The 19,900-nt window shown below is 46.3% G+C and overlaps 1 protein-coding gene across 3 annotated transcripts in view; it reads left to right on the top strand.

The window, feature by feature from the left end:
* HERC4 (HECT and RLD domain containing E3 ubiquitin protein ligase 4) overlaps window positions 1-19,900 on the top strand; it is a 192,147-nt gene that overhangs the window by 23,434 nt on the left and 148,813 nt on the right. For all 3 annotated transcript variants that reach the window (XM_073548139.1, XM_073548137.1, XM_073548138.1), the window contains exons 4-7: window positions 4,703-4,779; window positions 5,997-6,218; window positions 6,724-6,815; window positions 15,101-15,231. In XM_073548139.1, the coding sequence (XP_073404240.1) occupies window positions 4,703-4,779; window positions 5,997-6,218; window positions 6,724-6,815; window positions 15,101-15,231 (522 nt within the window). The remainder of the gene's footprint in view (window positions 1-4,702; window positions 4,780-5,996; window positions 6,219-6,723; window positions 6,816-15,100; window positions 15,232-19,900) is intronic.

The raw sequence follows: 19,900 nt of genomic DNA, 5'->3' as shown, positions 1-19,900 counted from the left end.
TACACAGCTCAGCAGTCAGTATCACACAGAAGAGGATTAGATGCACGGCTCAGCAGGCAGTATCACACAGGATAGGATTAGATACACGGCTCAGCAGTCAGTATCACACAGGATAGGATTAGATACACGGCTTAGCAGTCAGTAGCACACATGATAGGATTAGATACACGGCTCAGCAGGCAGTATCACACAGGAGAGGATTAGATACACGGCTCAGCAGGCAGTATCACACAGGATAGGGTTAGATACACGGCTCAGCAGTCAGTATCACACAGGAGAGGATTAGATACACGGCTCAGCAGTCAGGATCACACAGGAGAGGATTAGATACACGGCTCAGCAGACAGTATTACAGATATTCCCACACTGGTGAAACTTCCAGCCCCCCCAATTATACACAAGACTATGGGCTGTATAAGTCACTGTCCTCCTCAGACAGCCATAAAAGCAAAGGTGTCAGATTACCGGAGATCACTGGGGCTGTGTGTGAGGAGGCGGAGACAGAGCAGGAGGACAGTGGAGCTGGAGCAGGAAGCACAGGGCTGAGCCTGGAGTAAGCAGTACAGAGGAGCATAGATGAAAGTCACCCGCACTCACCACTCTCCATCCTCCGGCTCCAGTGAGCGCTTCTCTCCTCTGCTGACCACCTTCTCCTTTTCTTCAGCCTCTCCTCACAACACAGGACCCGTTATGCCACAAGTGGTCCTGTGATAGAGGGTAAGTGGAGCTCAGCAGATAGCACTGGGCTACAGTAAAATGGCGCCCAGCCACACCTACAGCAGTGAATGGTGCAGCCCACAGGGGCGTGCCCAGTTCTCTGCTACTGAGGCTGCAATGTGCGGTCGGAAGCCGACCGCAGTTTCCTATGTGCAGGGACGGCCATATTTGCAGACTGTATGAGTCCTCCACAGATCTGCAAATCAAGATGGCAGCGCCCAGTGGCTACATGAAAACATTATTACAAACAAACCATAAATCCTGGTTAGTACAGCATTTGCTGAAACAACATGTTTTGTAACTTACTATTTTTTTGCAAATTATATAAAATTGCGGCACCTTCCCTTTAAGTCCTCTGCTTGTAATTTTTTAGTCACTGTAAATGGGTGCTCTAGCAATTTTTCCAGCTCAGTCACCTGATTCCACTGACTTTCATTTAGCGTCAGTTGAGGGTTAGCCATGTCTACAAGAAAGGTTTTCAGTTCAACCAAGCGCTGAATCATTAAGTAAGTACTGCCCCATCGTGTGGCTTGATCAATAATTGCCCCTTTTCCAGCACGTCTCTTCAAAATTGAGTCAACTTTAGGGGTTCTGGCAACAGTAGCCAATTTTCTCACCTTGCTAATCAGTGCAGCAGCATGTCCTTCTTGCAGACTGTCTCTTGTAGCCAGCTGTAGCGTATGCACAACACAGCGCATGTGATGAATGAAAGAACATATTGACACAGTTTCAACAAGATCATCTAAACTATCATGTTGCTGTTCATCTGAAGCAACTTCAGTTTGCTCCTCAGTTACAATACTGTGTTCCTCTATTTCAAACATTTCTGTGTCTGTGGACCCAGAATGTTCTTCTAGCTGCTGGTCACCATCATTACTCTCATTCATTAGCTTAATAGTACTTATCATATTTTAAGCATTGTCAGTTACGACAGAAAGAACTTGCTCTTTTTTAAGTTCATAGTCTTGCAGAACCTTTTCCACCAAGACCTGGAGAAACTCACTGGTGTGATGAGCTTTGGTGTCTTTTACTGCCAATGTCTTGGTAACTATTTCATTTTTGTCACAAACAAATCGGACATTGATGGCAAAATAGTTCACTCTGTGACGTGTGCAGGCATCCATTTTAAGAAACAGAAAGCGTCCCTTGAGAGTTTTTTTAAGTTCTTCCTTTTGTTTAAAAGCTTCTTCGATTTACTAATTTTCTAATACTCTCTCCAGAGAAACACCAAGCTTGCGGGCCATTTCCCCATTCAGACACATAAAAGCTGGTCGTGAAAATAATGAAATAGGCACACTATCCTTTACAACAAGCTCTATGATCTGTTTTTTAAATGTATCTACTGTCATTGTCACAGTAACTTTGTCACTGACAAAATATCTTGCAACTGATGGCTGCAAAGTTCTCTGCTCCTTTGTTTGGCTGGAAGAGCTGGGCACTGGTTCATTGGTTTGGATGCAGTCTTTCTCATCCACTGCTTTCAGTACTTCTGGATGAAAGCGCTGTAAATGTCTCTTTAGATTAGAAGCTGTGGTAGGAGCATTTTTATCTTTGCCTGAATATGCACTCATCTTGGCTTCACAGCATTTGTTTTCGTCTGGATCATTTGTCATACACTGACAGACATAATGTTTTCTATCTTGAGTGATGGTGAAATGTTCAAATACAGCTGATTTAATGTGATGCTTCTTTGACATTCTCAGGTTTTTAATTCTGCATTCACAATTCAAATGATAATTGTTTTTCCTAAAAACAATTGTACAAAATTATTGCCAGGTCGTACAACTGATATAGTGGTCAGTAATACTGTTATTATTCCTCATGTACTCACAGTTAACTGATGCAAAGTTTGTTGAAAGGATAATACTTCTTACAGTCTTCCTCTTCTGAGTAGCAGGCAGCTGTGAGATGCTTGGAAGACGCACACCTAGTATGATCTAGTCTAGAGGAGGAGCTTTACTACTAAGAATTTGCAACACATTTTCTCTTTCAGTTTCATACATTGTAAGTAGGGGGGTTGGGGCAGCATGAGGTTAACCAAGTATAAGATTAGATAAGGGCAGTGGAGAACAGTGACACACAAGAAGTAAGAAATGTCTCTATCTCCAGCAGAACTGCTTATCACTGTTGTTCATAGTTTGGTAGAACATATATATTTGAGTAACATTTATAAAATTCATATGAAAGTTCAATTATGAAATATTAATACATTTTTTTTAAAGCTGGAGTCGGTACATTTCTACCGACTCCGACTCCAACCAAAACTAACTCCGACTCCGACTCCACAGCCCTGCTTTGCAGAGCGTGGATGTCGCACAGTAAACAGCTCATTATGTTGAAGTAGGCTGCGGTATAGTTTGTGTTTTTGTAGACGTAGGTATGGTTTAAAAGCTAGGCAGGTTTTATTATTGGCATAATAACACAACGCTATTGTGATTCAATTGCTATTATGTTTTGCTTTATTTATGTACAATTGATGCACACATGCTTCACATTTTCATGTTATTTGAGCATAAGTATATTTTGTATCAAGCTTAACTTCATATACTAAATGTGGGTATTATATAACCGCTTATGGTTTAATAAACGAATTTAAAAAATATATATATTTCTTGCCCTTTGTCAGTTGGTCAAGGACAGGATGAAGCTTGCTTCTCTGTGTCTATGCCCTCATCACCCATTCGATGCAGGGAGGTGGTTCAGGTATAGCTGGACAAATCTGCGCTCAAGAGTGAGGAAGTTAAACTACATCCTGTCTTCTGCTGACAGGACTGAAACTGCTAATTAATTCAGAAATTTTAATACATGTACTTTACAAAGATCGTTTTAGCAAATGCTATTAAGGGATGTGTCAGAAGAAACCGTGTACCTTATTATAAAGACCTTACATTATGAGACTGCTGTATTTGCCTTGAAAACCATGTCAGAATGGATGTATAAGTGGTGCTATTGAAATGACTCCAGGTATTGGTTTAAATTTGAGTTGGGAGACACGCGGCCATTCCTTTCATTGTAGTCCATACACAGACCATGATGCACAGATGTGTATGAGAGCTCGTGAGGCCAAGGCCCAATTCATCAGGACTAACATTGTGGAGATTGGAGTAAGCTATGCCACAATTAGTCATAAATTGGACGACCCAGCGGCATCATGCCCATTCAACCCTAGCTCCATGTTTTGATGGAGCTGACCGAAACTAGCGTGAAAGCACCATAGGTATCAACATTTTTGCACAATTTCCAAGATTTCTGCCATAAACACTTTGACAGCCTGACTGACATCTACAGCTTGTACTACAGTGCCTTGCGAAAGTATTTGGCCCCCTCGAGCTGTTTGCGAAGGAAGAATGGGCAAGAATTTCAGTCTCTCAATGTACAAAACTGATGGAGACATACCCCAAGCGACTTGCAGCTGTAATCGCAGCAAAAGGTGGAGCAACAAAGTATTAAGTTAAAGGGGCCGAATAATATTGCACGCCCCACTTTTCAGTTTTTGAATTTCCACAAAAATTTAAAATACCCAATAAATTTCGTTCAACTTCACAATTGTGTTCCACTTGTTGATTCTTCACCAAAAATTTACATTTGGTATCTTTGTTTGAAGCATGATATGTGGGAAAAGGTTGAAAAGTTCCACAGGGGGCCGAATACTTTCGCAAGGCACTATAATTGGTGTGAGATCTCTGCAGCAGAAGGGACACTGAGGAGCTGTCAGTCTGTCTAGCTGGGCAGAAATTAAGTCTAAACTTTTATAAGTTATTATGCAACCGTTCTGACATAGAATATCATAGTATGTACACCATTCTCATCAGGTCTAAGAAATCGGATTAGTAATTTATTCTGATTGTGTTGTGAAATCTGGAGACACAGAAGCTTAAATTATTACCTATTGAGATTTATCTGATCTCGCCATTCCATGACACTGTATCTACTTTGTATGTAGTATTTTATTTCTTATTCTAACCATATTTTATTTCTGTTCTAGAAATATTAAGAGTTTATCTGATGTTCAGATTGTGCAGGTTGCCTGTGGTCATAAGCATTCAATCTCACTCTCCAGAGGTAATGTGTTATTAGCAGAATTAGTATTTTGTGTGAGATCATCAAGATTCCTTGTGGCTCAGATTTTTATTTTATTTTTTTATTTTACTCATTTATTTAGCGCTATCATATTCCATAGAGCTTTACATACATTATCATCGCTGTCCCCATTGGGGCTCACAATATTGAATCCCTATTTGAAGTGTGGGAGGAAACCAGAGAACCTGGAGGAAACCCATGCAAACACAGGGAGAACATACAAGCTCCTTGCAGATGTTGTCCATGGTGGGATTTCACCCCAACACTGCAAGACTGCATTGCTGAGCCACAGTGCAGCCCGATAGATTTTATATTGAAAAGAGACATCTTTTAATTATAGCATTCCCGTTGGATATCACTATAATTTTACATATATTGTTCTCACTTTCCTAATGTTCGGCCTCGTGGGCTTCTGCTCAATCTAATGTCGATCCCAAGAGACCTCTGCACAGCACCACATGGGCAGCTACAGCCGGTACCATGTCTGACTATTGGGGAAGACAACGTGATTATCGTCTTTTATAGTCTATTTAAATTGACAAGAACATGTACACATAAATACAGTCAATGAGGCTGAACTGTCATCTGTGATGGGAGCTGTCTAATAACCATTAGTAACTGTGATAGTAGTTTATGTTCCTTCCTGTAAATGGCTTGTGTGGAACAGTTAATGTAATTTCATGAACTGTTATGCTATGGCCCCAAAGTGATATTTAGTGATACAAACAAGTAAGAGACTGACATAACATTTCTTAATAAAAGTACATCTAAAAATTTTTATTTTTTACGTTGAATTTCCCTTTAAGCTAAGAGAGATTTTAACAGGAAAAGTGTGAATCTTCTTCTGGAGGAAGGCATTTTCGCATCACATCAACTTCAGCTGATTTTTAGCAAATGTGTTTCCGTTTTTATCTTTTGTCTTCAATGCGTTAATTTCTATAGCATAGAACACTTTCAGCCTTATCATACTGCCTAAATTGATTGTATTAGTTCCCCCTGTGCCTATTGCTCCAGGTTGTCAGGATTGTTTCATGAAATCACTAGGTTTCTATGTAATGTATCAATACTCCGATTATAAGGAGAAAAAGTATTCAGCTATTACATTATAAACTTTGTAGTTACGTTTGAGTAAAAACAATGGTGAAATTAAACGTATATATTTTATTTTAAGTTATTTTCTTGAATGTTTTACTCCATAGAAAGTGAAATTTTTGTTTGGGGAGACAACCGATATGGCCAGCTTGGATTAGGCTCTGAGATCAAGAAAGAAATGACCCCTAGACCACTGAAGTCTTTACCTGGGATCCCTTTTCGCCAGATTGCTGCTGGGGGAGCGCATAGTTTTGCTCTGACATCATCAGGGGCTGTTTTTGGTTGGGGACGGAATAAATTTGGCCAGCTTGGTCTCAATGATGAAATGGGTAAGAAAGCTTTATAACTACAAAGGGCTGATAAAAGCGGCTTTTATATAATCTTGCCTTGTGTTCTTGAGCTTATTTATAAATAGTAAATTATAATAAACACTCATAAATTTAGAATCACACTCATAGATACATCAAAAAATAATTTAGCCAGAATTCTGTCGTAAATTGCGTTGCAGTTCAGAGTTGCCCAAAAATGTTACAATTTTTGGCATTTTCACCCCAGTCTTTCCCAGTTCCTCCAAAATAGGCAGAGGTGGGGTTTCATGGGGGCATGACTCAGAGCTCGACTAATTAACGATGAGCTCTCTGTGGCGTTTCCTTGCTCATGAAATCTTATTCCTGTCAGAGACTGGAGTAAGATTTCTGGTGTGATGCGCTTCTTCATGAATTAGGAGCCACATACTCTTCCACGCCCCCTCATTAAGACATGAAAATCATTGGTCTTTATGAATCGGGGGCCATAGTGTTCTGGTCAATCACGCTTTACTTCTTATACCTACAGACAGACCTTGTCCATGTCTCCTGAAATCATTACGAAGTCAGAAAATTGCACATATCTGCTGTGGTGAAGATCATACTGCTGCACTAACAAAGGTATGGATAAGTTCGCAAGAAGTAGCCACGTCCCAGGAGAATGGGCGTATGGTTATACTTTTACAGTGTAACAGAACTGTTGAAAAGATATGTATCGTACAGTGAAATATTACACATTTATCTGTTGCTGCTAAGGAAACTTAACAAGGTTCTCAGTTAACATTTTGATCAGAATCTATAAAGCCCACTAATGCATAATGGTGAACTCCCCGCTGGGTCTCTACACTTGTAAGCGACACTGCAGCAGCCGGGAGGAACACTTGGGTGTCCTACTGCATCCATACGGCAAGGCAAAACCCCCATGGCTGCAGGCCACATCACCCTACAGGCACAGCAACGTCTGCCACACAGCACAGTGCTATGGTGCATCTGAACTGCTCCCTATGCGCTTGTGGTATCGTTGTGGCTTTGGTTGCCACTTTGCAATGAAACTTGCAGTGGGGAAAAAAGTAACTTTGCTCACTGACAAAGACATTAACAGTCTATAATTTTAAGGGTAGGTTAATTTTAACATTAAGAGATAGAATAAAAAAAACAGAAAATCACATTGTATAAATTATATTAATGTATTTGCATTTTGCAGTGACTGGCAAACAAGACTTAATACTTGGTGGCAAAACCCTTGTTGGCAAGCACAGCAGCCACACGTTTCTTGTAGTTGATGATGAGGTTTGCGTACATGTCAGGAGGGATTTTGGTCCACTCCTTTTTGCAGATCATCTCTGAATCATTAAGATTTTGAGGCTGTCGCTTGGCAACTGAGCTTCAACTCGCTCCATAAGTTTTCTATGGGATTAATGTCTGTAGACTGGATAGGCCACTCCATGACCTTAATGTTCATCTTTTTGAGCCACTCCTTTATTGTCTTGGCTGTATGTTTTGGGTCATTGTCTTGCTGGAAGACCCAGCCACGACCCAGTTTTAATGTCCTGGCAGAGGGAAGGAGGTTGTCACTCAGGATTTTATGATACATGGTTCCATCCATTCTCCCATTGATGCGGTGAAGTAGTCATGTGCCCTTAGCAGAGAAACACCCATAAAACATAATGTTTCCACCTCCATGCTTGACAGTGGGGACGGTGTTCTTTGGGTCATAGGCAGCATTTCTCTTCGATTTGTGTTAATGCCAAAGACCTCAATTACTCTGTCGCCTAATTGGGGGACACAGAACCTTGGGTGTTATGCTGCTGTCCACTAGGAGGCGACACTATGCATAATCTGAAAAAGATTAACTTTGGCTCCTCCTCTGCAGTATACACCCCTGGACGGCGTCAGCCTTCTCCAGTTTTTGCTTAGTGTCGCAAGGAGGCACACCTTTTTTTCTTCCGTTTTTTTTCCTTTTTTTCACGGAAATACAGATGAAGAAAAGTGGGTCTCCAGCGAGACTCCCGGCATGGCTCCCTCCTCGGTCCCCTATTAGGGGTACCCGGTTGAGGTCGAGGTGGTTTTTTCCCCATGTCGCTCCCTCCCCAGTCCCTCGGGTCCTGGTTCGAGGTCGAGACCCCCCTCCTTCCCCAACCCCTTTAAGGGGTCTGGGTTGAGGTTGAGGCGAGGATGAAGACCCCCTGACGGTGACAGACGCACCCTCCCTAATCCCCCGCAGGGGGTATTAGGTTGAGACGCCTCAGGTAGGGTCGGAGATCAGGCAGCATTCCGCAGCTTCCAGGGACCCCAGGCCGGCTGAGGGATCCTGTGGGGGCCGGGGGAGGGTGCGGACTGGATGGCACAGCAGAAACAGGGCTTTTGCTGCGTCCCTGTCTCTGCAGCAGCAGCGGCTCCATAGCCCTTCAGGGGCCCCCCATACAAAAACCGCTACCCCTGCTACCCCCACCGCTATCCAGTCGACCGTTCTGGGGGGGTCTGGTACAAATCCGCCCCCCCCCCCCCTCCCCGGACTACCGCGCCGCTCTGGAGCCCTCCTGGGCATCAGGCTTCAAATTTAGACCGCGGCTTCGGCCTAGCTGAAGCCGCCGCCTTTTCCCCGCCCCCCGGCCCGCCCCCCGGATGACCAAAATGACACACTGGAGTGTCATAGAAGGGGCGGATTGAGGCAGAAAGGGGGCGTTTTTACACAGCCAGCGCGCCCTTTTCAGCTCTCCGCCCCCTCCTCCCTCTCCTCAGAGCCCCGGTGGCCATTTTTTCTGGATGAGATCCAGGAGAGAAGCATCACAGCTGTCTCCGGGGGGCACAGAACTGGGATCTGTCGGCGCTGGACCTAGGGGCACACCGGTGGGGTAAGCTCACAGCTGGGTTTTCATTACTCAGCTGTGAATCTATACTTCCTATAAGGCTCTCTGTGGGTTCCCTCTGCGTAGCCACCCCTGTACGGTCCCTTATAGCCAGCCTCTGTGCACTATGCCGGGCTCAAGGAAGAGAACCAGGCAGGAATGTTTCCATGCATTCTGCACAGCCTGCAAAGCCACGCTCCCTAGTGGCAGCACGTATCCGCACTGCCGGGACTGCATCCAGAACTCTGGGTCAGAACCCCAGGGAGTCCCTACTGACACTTCAGTGTCACAGGCCACGCCGGAATGGGCAACTCAGATGTCTCAGTCTATGTCACAGTCCATAGACAACCTAACTGCTACATTGCTGCAAGCTCTGCAGAGTCGGGCCCCGGCTATGGACGGTACACAGCAAACGGACAGCTTGTCTCAGGAACATGCTGCTTCCGACTCTCACAGACGTAAGCGGACTCACAGGTCTCGATCACCTGAGTAGCACTATAGCACAAGGTCGTCCCCCTCTAGGGAGAGACAGCGTCATTCCAGGTCTCCTGGGCAGTCCCCTGCCACAGACAGACAGTGCAATTTACCACAGGGATCCCTCACCACAGAAGACCCCCGCCCCAGGTCGCCCTCCAGGGATCACCTTAGCGAGGCACAGGATTCGGAGGGCATCTGTGACTCCGACTCAGATAATGAAACGGTCAGGTCCGTGGTACCTTCTCCCTCTAGCAATACAGCGCTAGTTGAGGACATAATTTCTTCTATTCATCGGGTGCTAAAAATTCCAGAGTCGCCCCCGGAAGTCCCAAAACATAGGATTTGCTTCGAAAATGTTCAAAAACCACCTAAGGTCTTCCCTAATCACGATGAGTTTGAGAAAATACTTACCAAACAGTTTGCGCAGCCTGACAAAAAATTCGCTAATCGCAAATATCTGGAAGCGAAGTACCCCTTCCCACAGGAAGACACCAAACAATGGGCAGATCCACCTGAAGTGGACCCTCCGGTTTCTAGGCTAGCAGCGCAGACTTTACTCTCTCTGCCGGATAGCTCAACCCTCAGGGACGCAGCAGACCGGCAAGTAGAACGCATGGCTCGTTCTATTTTCGAAGCGGCAGGCGCCTCTCTGGGCCCTGTGTTTGCTTCAGTTTGGGCAGCCAAGGCCATCCTAGCTTGGGCCAAAAGACTACAGGAGGGTCTTCAGGCTTCAAATCCTGAGCTCTCGGACCAAGCGGTCCAGATGGCAGTGGTAGCAGACTACATGATTCATGCAGCCCTGGGTTCCGCCAGAGGTGTAGCGGGAATAGCATTAAACGCCATCACGATCCGACGCATCCTCCTGCTGCGAGAATGGAAAGCGGATGCGGCCTCAAAGAAGTCCCTCACGCGACTTCCGTATTCTACTGGTAGACTTTTCGGCGAAAAGTTGGACACCATGATAGCCAATGCCACCGGGGGTAAGAGTACCTCTCTCCCTCAACTAAAACCGAAACGCACGTTTAAATGAAGAAACCAGACGCGATTCCGATCCTTTCGGAATTCCTCGGGCTGGTCCGTTTCGCGCCCAGTGTAAAACCGCAACCGTTCTCCACGCAGAGACAACCCACGGACGCAGCAGCGACCGGACAGGGCTTGGCAGTCGAAAGCAGACCAAGCGAAACCCAAGGGAGGAAAACCTCAGAACTTCACTTCATCATGACTCGAGACCTCCGGAAGACACCCCACCAGTAGGCGGCCGACTTTTACTCTTTCAGCAAGTCTGGCTGCCTATTACAGAAGACAGGTGGGTCAGGGAAATAGTGTCTTCCGGATACAAGATAGAGTTCACTTCCGTTCCACCGAACCGGTTCTTCCTTTCTGTTCCTCCAACACCACCAGAAAAGGCTCGTGTTTTCCACCAAGCGGTTTCCTCTCTCCTTCAATCAGGAGTTGTGGTGCCGGTTCCCGCGAACGAGAGATTCCGAGGATTCTACTCAAATTTGTTCGTAGTCCCCAAGAAAGGAGGCGGCGTCCGACCCATACTGGACCTAAAACAGCTCAACAATTACGTACGGGTCCGTCATTTCCGCATGGAGTCCCTCCGGTCCATCATTGCATCCATGGAGCAGGGAGAATACCTCGCCTCCATAGACATACAGGATGCGTATCTCCACATACCAATTGCTCCCGCCCACCAAAGGTTTCTCAGGTTCGCGGTCAACCAAAACCACTACCAGTTTGTCGCCCTTCCGTTCGGACTCGCCACGGCTCCAAGAACGTTCACCAAAGTCATGGCGGCCACCATGGACGTCCTGCACTCAAGAGGCATTCTAGTCGTCCCGTACCTGGACGACCTCCTCGTCAAGTCTCCCACTTTCAAAGACTGCGAGGTCAGTGTCTCAATCACTCTAGACACTCTGAGTCACCTGGGATGGCTAGTCAACCTACAGAAATCATCGACCATCCCAACTCGGACTCTAACATTCCTGGGAATGGTATTCGACACCACCAGGGGCCTGGTGCTCCTTCCCAAGGACAAGACACTGGCCATCCGTCTGGGAGTTCGCACACTCCTTCGCAGTCCTCCTCGATCTCTCCGGTTTGCCATGAGAATCCTCGGCAGGATGGCAGCAGCAATAGAGGCAGTGCCATTTGCCCAGTTTCACCTCAGGGTCCTTCAACTAGCCATACTCGGATCTTGGGACAGGAACCCCTTCTCCCTCGACAGGGAGTTCAGGTTGACGTCATCAACCAGGAGGTCCCTGCATTGGTGGCTCAAACCAACCTCGCATACACGAGGGAAGCCATTCCTCTCAGGACAATGGAAGATCCTGACTACCGATGCAAGCCTGACAGGCTGGGGGGCGGTGCACCTACATCACAGGGCACAGGGCAAGTGGTCACCGAGGGAAGTGACATTGCCCATCAATGTTCTGGAAATCAGGGCCATTCTCTTGGCACTGAGAGCCTTTCATCACTTGCTTGCAGCCTCGCACATACGGATACAGTCGGACAATGCCACGGCTGTGGCATACGTGAATCACCAAGGCGGGACCCGCAGCGCCCAGGCGATGAGAGAAGTGGCTCATATCCTCCGCTGGGCGGAAGACACAAGGTCGGTACTTTCTGCGGTACACATTCCGGGTGTAGAAAACTGGGAAGCCGACTTCCTCAGCAGGCAAGGAATGGACTCGGGGGAGTGGTCTCTCCATCCCGAGATTTTTTACCAGATCTGTCAACGCTGGGGAACCCCGGATGTGGACCTAATGGCATCCCATCTCAATACCAAGGTTCCCAATTTCATGGCCAGGACACACGACCCGCGGTCGCTCGGAGCGCATGCCCTGGTCCAGGACTGGTCCCAGTTCCGACTCCTGTACATTTTTCCACCCCTCCCCCTAATCGCCAGGGTCGTGAGGAAGATCAAGCAAGAGGGAGTTCCGACCATCCTCATCACGCCAGACTGGCCCAGACGTACTTGGTACGCCGACATCGTCCAACTTACGGCAGACGCCCCCTGGCGTCTACCCGACCGCCACGACCTTCTGTCTCAAGGTCCGTTCTTCCACCAGAATTCAGGGGCTCTCAATTTGACGGCATGGCCCTTGAAACCTGGATTCTAACCCAGGCAGGTTTTTCACCGGCAGTCATTGCAACTATGATCAGGGCAAGGAAGCCTGCCTCCGCCAAGCTCTATTATCGTACCTGGAGAGTCTTCTTTTCTTGGTGCGAATCTCATGGACAAGTCCCACTCCTTTATTCCCTCCCGAAGGTACTAGGTTTTCTTCAATCGGGCCTAGATGCCAAGCTATCCTTAAGTTCGCTTAAGAGTCAGGTGTCGGCGCTTTCAGTCCTTTTTCAAAAGCGCATTGCTATTAAACCGCAAGTAAGGACTTTCATCCAGGGAGTTTCCCGATTGGTTCCTCCCTACAAACGTCCGATGGATACGTGGGACCTCAATCTGGTCCTGACAGCATTGCAAGCTCCACCCTTCGAACCTCTTAGAGGAGTTCCACTCTCCATTCTGTCTCAGAAAGTGGTTTTTCTAGTGGCTATCACCTCGTTACGCAGAGTGTCGGAATTGTCAGCACTTTCCTGCAGACGACCTTTCCTAGCCTTTCACCAGGACAAGGTGGTTCTCCGCACGGTACCATCCTTCCTTCCGAAGGTTGTGTCCAACTTTCACCTTAACGAAGAGATTTCACTGCCTTCCCTTTGCCCGGTTCCGGTCCATAGAGTGGAGAAGGCTCTGCATACGCTTGACCTAGTCAGAGCATTGCGGATTTACGTGTCCAGGACTGCACCTTTCCGGAAATCCGATTCCCTCTTCATTCTTCCGGAAGGTAGTCGCAAGGGGTTGCTGGCTTCCAAGGCTACCCTTGCCAGGTGGATCAAGTCCACCATACATGAGGCCTACCGACTTAACAGTTCCCCTCTTCCGGCCGGTATCACGGCACACTCTACACGGGCAGTAGGGCCCTCCTGGGCCATTCGGCATCAGGCTTCAGCACAACAAGTGTGCAAGGCGGCCACTTGGACTAGCCTACACACGTTTACGAAACACTACAGTGTTCATACCCAGTCCTCAGCGGATGCGAGCCTGGGTAGACTGGTTCTGCAGGCGGCAGTACCCCAAGTCTAGGGGACTGTCAGCACAATATTCGTCCACTGCTTCCCACCCAGGGACTGCTTTGGGACGTCCCAAGGTTCTGTGTCCCCCAATTAGGCGACAGAGTAAAGGAGATTTTGGTGTACTCACCGTAAAATCTCTTTCTCTTAGCCTTTAATTGGGGGACACAGCTCCCACCCTGTTGCCCTTACGGGCCGTTGTTTCCTGTTGAGTTCTCATATTGTTCTTGAGCTCGTACATAGTAGCCTTCTTACAGGCATGGTTATGTTATTTGGTTACGTTCCTCCTTCTGCTTTGGCACAAAACTGGAGAAGGCTGACGCCGTCCAGGGGTGTATACTGCAGAGGATGAGCCAAAGTTAATCTTTTTCAGATTATGCATAGTGTCGCCTCCTAGTGGACAGCAGCATAACACCCAAGGTTCTGTGTCCCCCAATTAAAGGCTAAGAGAAAGAGATTTTACGGTGAGTACACAAATCTCCTTTTTTGTCTCATCTGGACACAGCACCTTCTCCCAATCACTCACAGAATCATCCAGATGTTCATTCGCAAACTTCAGACGGGCCTGCACCTGCTTCTTGAGCAGGGGGATCTTGCGGGCACTGCAGGATTTTAAACCTTTACGGCGTAATGTGTTACCAGAGGTTTTTTTTGGTGACTGTGGTCCCAGCTGCCTTTAGATCATTAACAAGTTCCCCCCGTGTACCTTTAGGCTGATCTCTCACCTTCCTCATGATCAAGGATACCCCACGAGGTGAGATTTTGCATGGTGCCTCAGATCGATGTTGATTGACAGTCATTTTGTATTTCTTCCATTTTCTTACTATTGCACCAACAGTTGTCTCCTTCTCACCTTGCATCTTAATTATGGTTTTGTAGCTCATTCCAGCTTTGTGTAGGTCTATGATCTTGTTCCTGACATCCTTATAAAGCTCTTTGGTCTTGCCCATGTTGTAGAGGTTAGAGTCTGACTGAGTCTGTGGACAGGAGTCTTTTACAAAGGTGACTATGTAAGGCTAAGTTCACATGTAGTGGAATTCCCGCGGAAGTTACCGCGAGAATTCCGGAATTCCATTCCGCGGGAAAATCGCATTATAAATTCCCGCGATTTTCCCGCGGAAAAACTAGCGATTTGCAAGCGTAATTAGCTTGCAGAATGCTAGCGTTTTCCAAGCGATCTGGAGCATCGCTTGGAGAACTGATTGACAGGTTGGTCACACTCGTCAAATATAGTGTTTGACGAGTGTGACCAACTTTTTACTATTGAGGCTGCCTATGCGTTACAGGGTTGTGAATTTTTCGGTTTTAATACAGTGTTGTATCAGCATGAGATTATCACTAAATGATCGCTGGAATCAACGTCTTTGTCCCTGCCTCATGCTGCTGTCAGATTTCATAGCTAAAACCTGATGACAGATTCCCTTTAATTTTGTTCTTTGGTTTTTGTAGGAAGGAGGCGTTTTTACGTTTGGAGCTGGAGGTTATGGACAACTTGGTCACAATTCTACAAATCATGAGATCAATCCCAGGAAAGTGTTTGAACTTATGGGAAGCATTGTCACGCAAATCGCTTGTGGAAGGTGAGACATGCATGTAGTTACATGTACTTTGACTAGTTTACTGCACACATTTTGACAGTCCTGCTAGGCAGGATGCTTGTAAATCTATAAAAGTGTCTCCTAAAATGTCATGCCCCAATACGTCACCCAAGAGCTGCTAAGTTCCATGTGAGATTGTGTTGTAGTGATCATGACAAGTGGTTTCCTATGGAAGCTCCTGAGTTGGTGTTTGTAAGGACGAGCTCTGTCTGCTATGTGTGATCTGTGTGAGCACAATTTATTTATTCCTCTGTGTAGACTTCACCAATGAAATGGCCAAATTAACCGGTTCCCGACCTGTGACACAGCGTATGCGTCATGAAAGTCGGTGCCAATCCGACCTATGACGCATACCCTGTGTCATGAATTCAAAGCCCCCCTGCGGGTCGGGTGACCGGGGTCAATGAAAGGTCACCTGACCCGCAGATACAGGGGGCTTTGTAATTCACCACAGGGGGTGTGGCTTCGCCCCCACGTGGCTACGATCGCTCTGATTGGCTGTTAAAAGTGAAACAGCCAATCAGAGCGATAGTAATATTTCATCAATGAAAATTGATGAAATATTACAATCCAGCCATGGCCGATGCTGCAGTAGCATCGGACATGGCTGGAGACACAGATTTGCCCCCCCCCACCGGCGATCGCCCCCCCGCCACTGAATGACAGCGGCGATCTGCCGCCGCTGTCATCATCTGCCCCCCCTCCCATTCCCTTCGCTCCCCGCCAGCTTCCGATTTCCCCCCCCCCTCACCCACTCTCACCGCCCCCGGCACCTTCTAAGTCCCCCCTCGCTCCCGGTGTCCGGCGGGTCCAGTTCATGGGCGCCGCCATCTTGGAAAATGGCGGGCGCATGCGCAGTGCGCCCGCCCGAATCTGCCGGCTGCAGATTCCATTATTTCATTTTGATCACTCTCACAGTGATCAAAATGAAATAAAAAGTAAATAAACCCCCCGATTATCACCCCCATAGGTAGGCAGTACTAATAAAATAAAAAAAATATTTTTATTTTTATTTTTCCATCAGGGTTAGGGTTGGAAAGAGGGTTAGGGTTGGAAAGAGGGTTAGGGTTGAAAAGAGGGTTAGGGTTGAAAAGAGGGTTAGGGTTGAAAAGAGGGTTAGGGTTGAAAAGAGGGTTAGGGTTGAAAAGAGGGTTAGGGTTGAAAAGAGGGTTAGGGTTGAAAAGAGGGTTAGGGTTGAAAAGAGGGTTAGGGTTGAAAAGAGGGTTAGGGTTGAAAAGAGGGTTAGGGTTGAAAAGAGGGTTAGGGTTGAAAAGAGGGTTAGGGTTGAAAAGAGGGTTAGGGTTGAAAAGAGGGTTAGGGTTGGAATTAGGGTTAGGGTTGGAATTAGGGTTAGGGTTGGAATTAGGGTTAGGGTTGGAATTAGGGTTAGGGTTGGGGTTAGGGTTGGAAAGAGGGTTAGGGTTGGAAAGAGGGTTAGGGTTGGAGTTAGGGTTAGGCTTGTGGTTAGTGTTATGGTTCGTGTTGGGGTTATGGGTGTGTTGGGGTTAGGTTTATGGTTAGGGTTGGGATTAGGGTTAGGGATGTGTTGGGGTTAGGGCTGTGGTTAGGGGTGTGTTGGGGTTAGGGTTGGAGTTAGAATTGAGGGGTTTCCACTGTTTAGGCACATCAGGGGGTCTCCAAACGCGACATGGTGCAACCTTTGATTCCAGCCAACTTTGCGTTCAAAAAGTCAAACGGTGCTCACTCCCTTCCAAGCCCCGACGTGTGCCCAAACAGTGGTTTACCCCCACATATGGGGTATCAGCGTACTCAGGAAAAATTGCACAACAACTTTTGGGGTCTAATTTCTCCTGTTACCCTAGGGAAAATAAAAAAATGGGGGCTAAAAAATTATTTTTGTGGAAAAAAAATGTTTTTTTCATTTTCATGTCTCAGCATTATAAACTTCTGTGAAGCACTTGGGGGTTGAAAGTGCTCACCATACATCTACATAAGTTCCTTGGAAGGTCTAGTTTCCAAAATGGGGTAACTTGTGGGGGGTTTCCACTGTTTAGGCACATCAGGGGCTCTGCAAACGTAATGACGACTGCAGACTATTCCATCGAAGTCTGCACTTCAAAACGTCACTACTTCCATTCCGAGCCCTGACGTGTGCCCAAACAATGGTTCCCCCACACATATGGGGTATCAGCGTACTCAGGACAAACTGGACAACAACTTTTGGGGTCCAATTTATCCTGTTACCCTTGTGAAAAAAAAAATTGCAGGTTAAAAATCATTTTTTTTTTAGGGAAAAAAATGATTTTTTATTTTCACGGCTCTGTGTTATAAACTTCTGTGAAGCACTTGGGGGTTCAAGGTGCTCACCACACATCTAGATAAGTTCCCTGGGGGGTCTAGTTTCCAAAATGGGGTCATTTGTGGGGGGTTTCTACTGTTTAGGCACACAGGGGCTCAGCAAATGTAACATGACGCCCGCAGACCATTCCATCAAAGTCAGCATTTCAAAATGTCACTACTTCCCTGCTGAGGCCCAACGTGTGCCCAAACAGTGGTTTCCCCCCACATATGGGATACCAGCGTACTCAGGACAAACTGGACAACAACTTTTGGAGTCCAATTTCTCCTGTTACCCTTGTGAAAATAAAAAATTGCGAGCTAAAAATTCATTTTTTGAGGAAAAAAAAAGATTTTTAATTTTCATGGCTCTGCGTTACAATCTTCTGTGAAGCACTTCGGGGTTCAAGGTGCTCACCACACATCTAGGCAAGTTCCTTATGGGGTCTAGTTTCCAAAATGGGGTCACTTGTGGGGGTTTCCACAGTTTAGGAACATCAAGGGCTCTGCAAATGTAACATGATGCCCGCAGACCATTCCATCAAAGTCAGCATACCAAAACGTCACTACTTCCCTTCCGAGCCCTGACGTGTGCCCATACAGTGGTCATCCCCCACATATGGGGTATCAGCGTACTCAGGACAAACTAGATAACAACTTTTGGGGTCCAATTTCTCCTGTTACCCTTGTGAAAAAAAAAATTGCGGGCTAAAAATCATTTTTTTTAGGGAAAAAAATGATTTTTTATTTTCACGGCTCTGCGTTATAAACTTCTGTGAAGCACTTGGGGGTTCAAGGTGCTCACCATACATCTAGATGAGTTCCTTGGGGGGTCTAGTTTCCAAAATGGGGTCACTTGTTGGGGGGTTTCTACTGTTTAGGCACACAGGGGCTCAGCAAATGTAACATGACGCCCGCAGACCATTCCATCAAAGTCAGCATTTCAAAATGTCACTACTTCTCTTCCGAGCCCCGACGTGTGCCCAAACAGTGGTCCCCCTCCACATATGGGGTACCAGCGTACTCAGGACAAACTGGAAAACAACTTTTGGGGTCCAATTTATCCTGTTAACCTTGTGAAAATGAAAAATTGCAGACTAAAAAATTTTTTTTTTAGGAAAAAAAAAAGATTTTTTATTTTCACTGCTCTGCATTATAAACTTCTGTGAATCACCTGGGGGTTCAAAGTGCTCACTATGCATCTAGATAAGTTCCTTAGGGGGTCTAGTTTCCAAAATGGGGTCATTTGTGGGGGAGCTCCAAAGTTTAGGCACACAGAGGATCTCCAAACACGACATGGTGTCCGCTAACAATTGGAGCTAATTTTCATTTCAAAAAGTCAAATGGCGCTCATTCCCTTCTGCGCCCTGCCGTGCACCCAAACAGTGCCCCCCCCCTCACATATGGGGTACCAGCGTACTCAGGACAATCTGGACAACAACTTTTGTGGTCCAATTTCTCCTGTTACCCTTGTGAAAATAAAAAATAGCGTGCTAAAAAATCATTTTTGAGGGAAAAAAAATGATTTTTTATTTTCACTGCTCTATGTTATAAACTTTTGTGAGGCACTTGGGGGTTCAAAGTGCTCACTACACATCTAGATAAGTTCCTTAAGGGGTCTAGTTTCCAAAATGGTGTCACTTGTGGGGGAGCTCCAATGTTTAGGCACACAGGGGCTCTCCAAACGCGACATGGTGTCCGATAACGATTGGAGCTAATTTTCCATTCAAAAAGTCAAATGGTGCTCCTTGCCTTCCGGGCCCTGCCGTGCGCCCAAACAGTGGTTTATGACCACATATGAGGTATTGGTGTGCTCAGGAGAAATTGCCCAACAAATTTTAGGATCCATTTTATCCTGTTGCCCACGTGAAAATGAAAAAACTGAGGCTAAAAGATAATTTTTGTGAAAAAAAAAGTACTTTTTTTTTTTTTTTTTTACGGATCAATTTGAGAAGCACCTGGGGGTTCAAAGTGATCACTATGCATCTAGATAAGTTCCTTGGGGGGTCTAGTTTCCAAAATGGGGTCACTTGTGAGGGAGCTCCAGTGTTTAGGCACACAGCGACTCTCCAAACGCGACATGGCTAAATATTCCAGCATATTTTCCATTCAAAAAGTCAAATGGCGCTCCTTCCTTTCTGAGCCCTGCCGTACGCCCAAACAGTGGTTTATGACCACATATGAGGTATCGGTGTACTCAGGGGAAATTGCCCAACAAATTTTAGGATCCATTTTATCCTGTTGCCCATGTGAAAATGAAAAAATTGATGCTGAAAGAAAACTTGTGTTGGAAAAATTAAAATGTCCATTTTTTCCTTCCACATTGCTTGAGCTGCTGTGAAACACCTGAAGG

Source organism: Dendrobates tinctorius, unplaced genomic scaffold, assembly GCF_039654945.1.
Source record: "Dendrobates tinctorius isolate UK_male_01 unplaced genomic scaffold, ASM3965494v1 ptg000156l, whole genome shotgun sequence".
Classification (NCBI taxonomy): Eukaryota; Metazoa; Chordata; class Amphibia; order Anura; family Dendrobatidae; genus Dendrobates; species Dendrobates tinctorius.
This window is presented reverse-complemented; position numbering and strand designations above follow the sequence as displayed.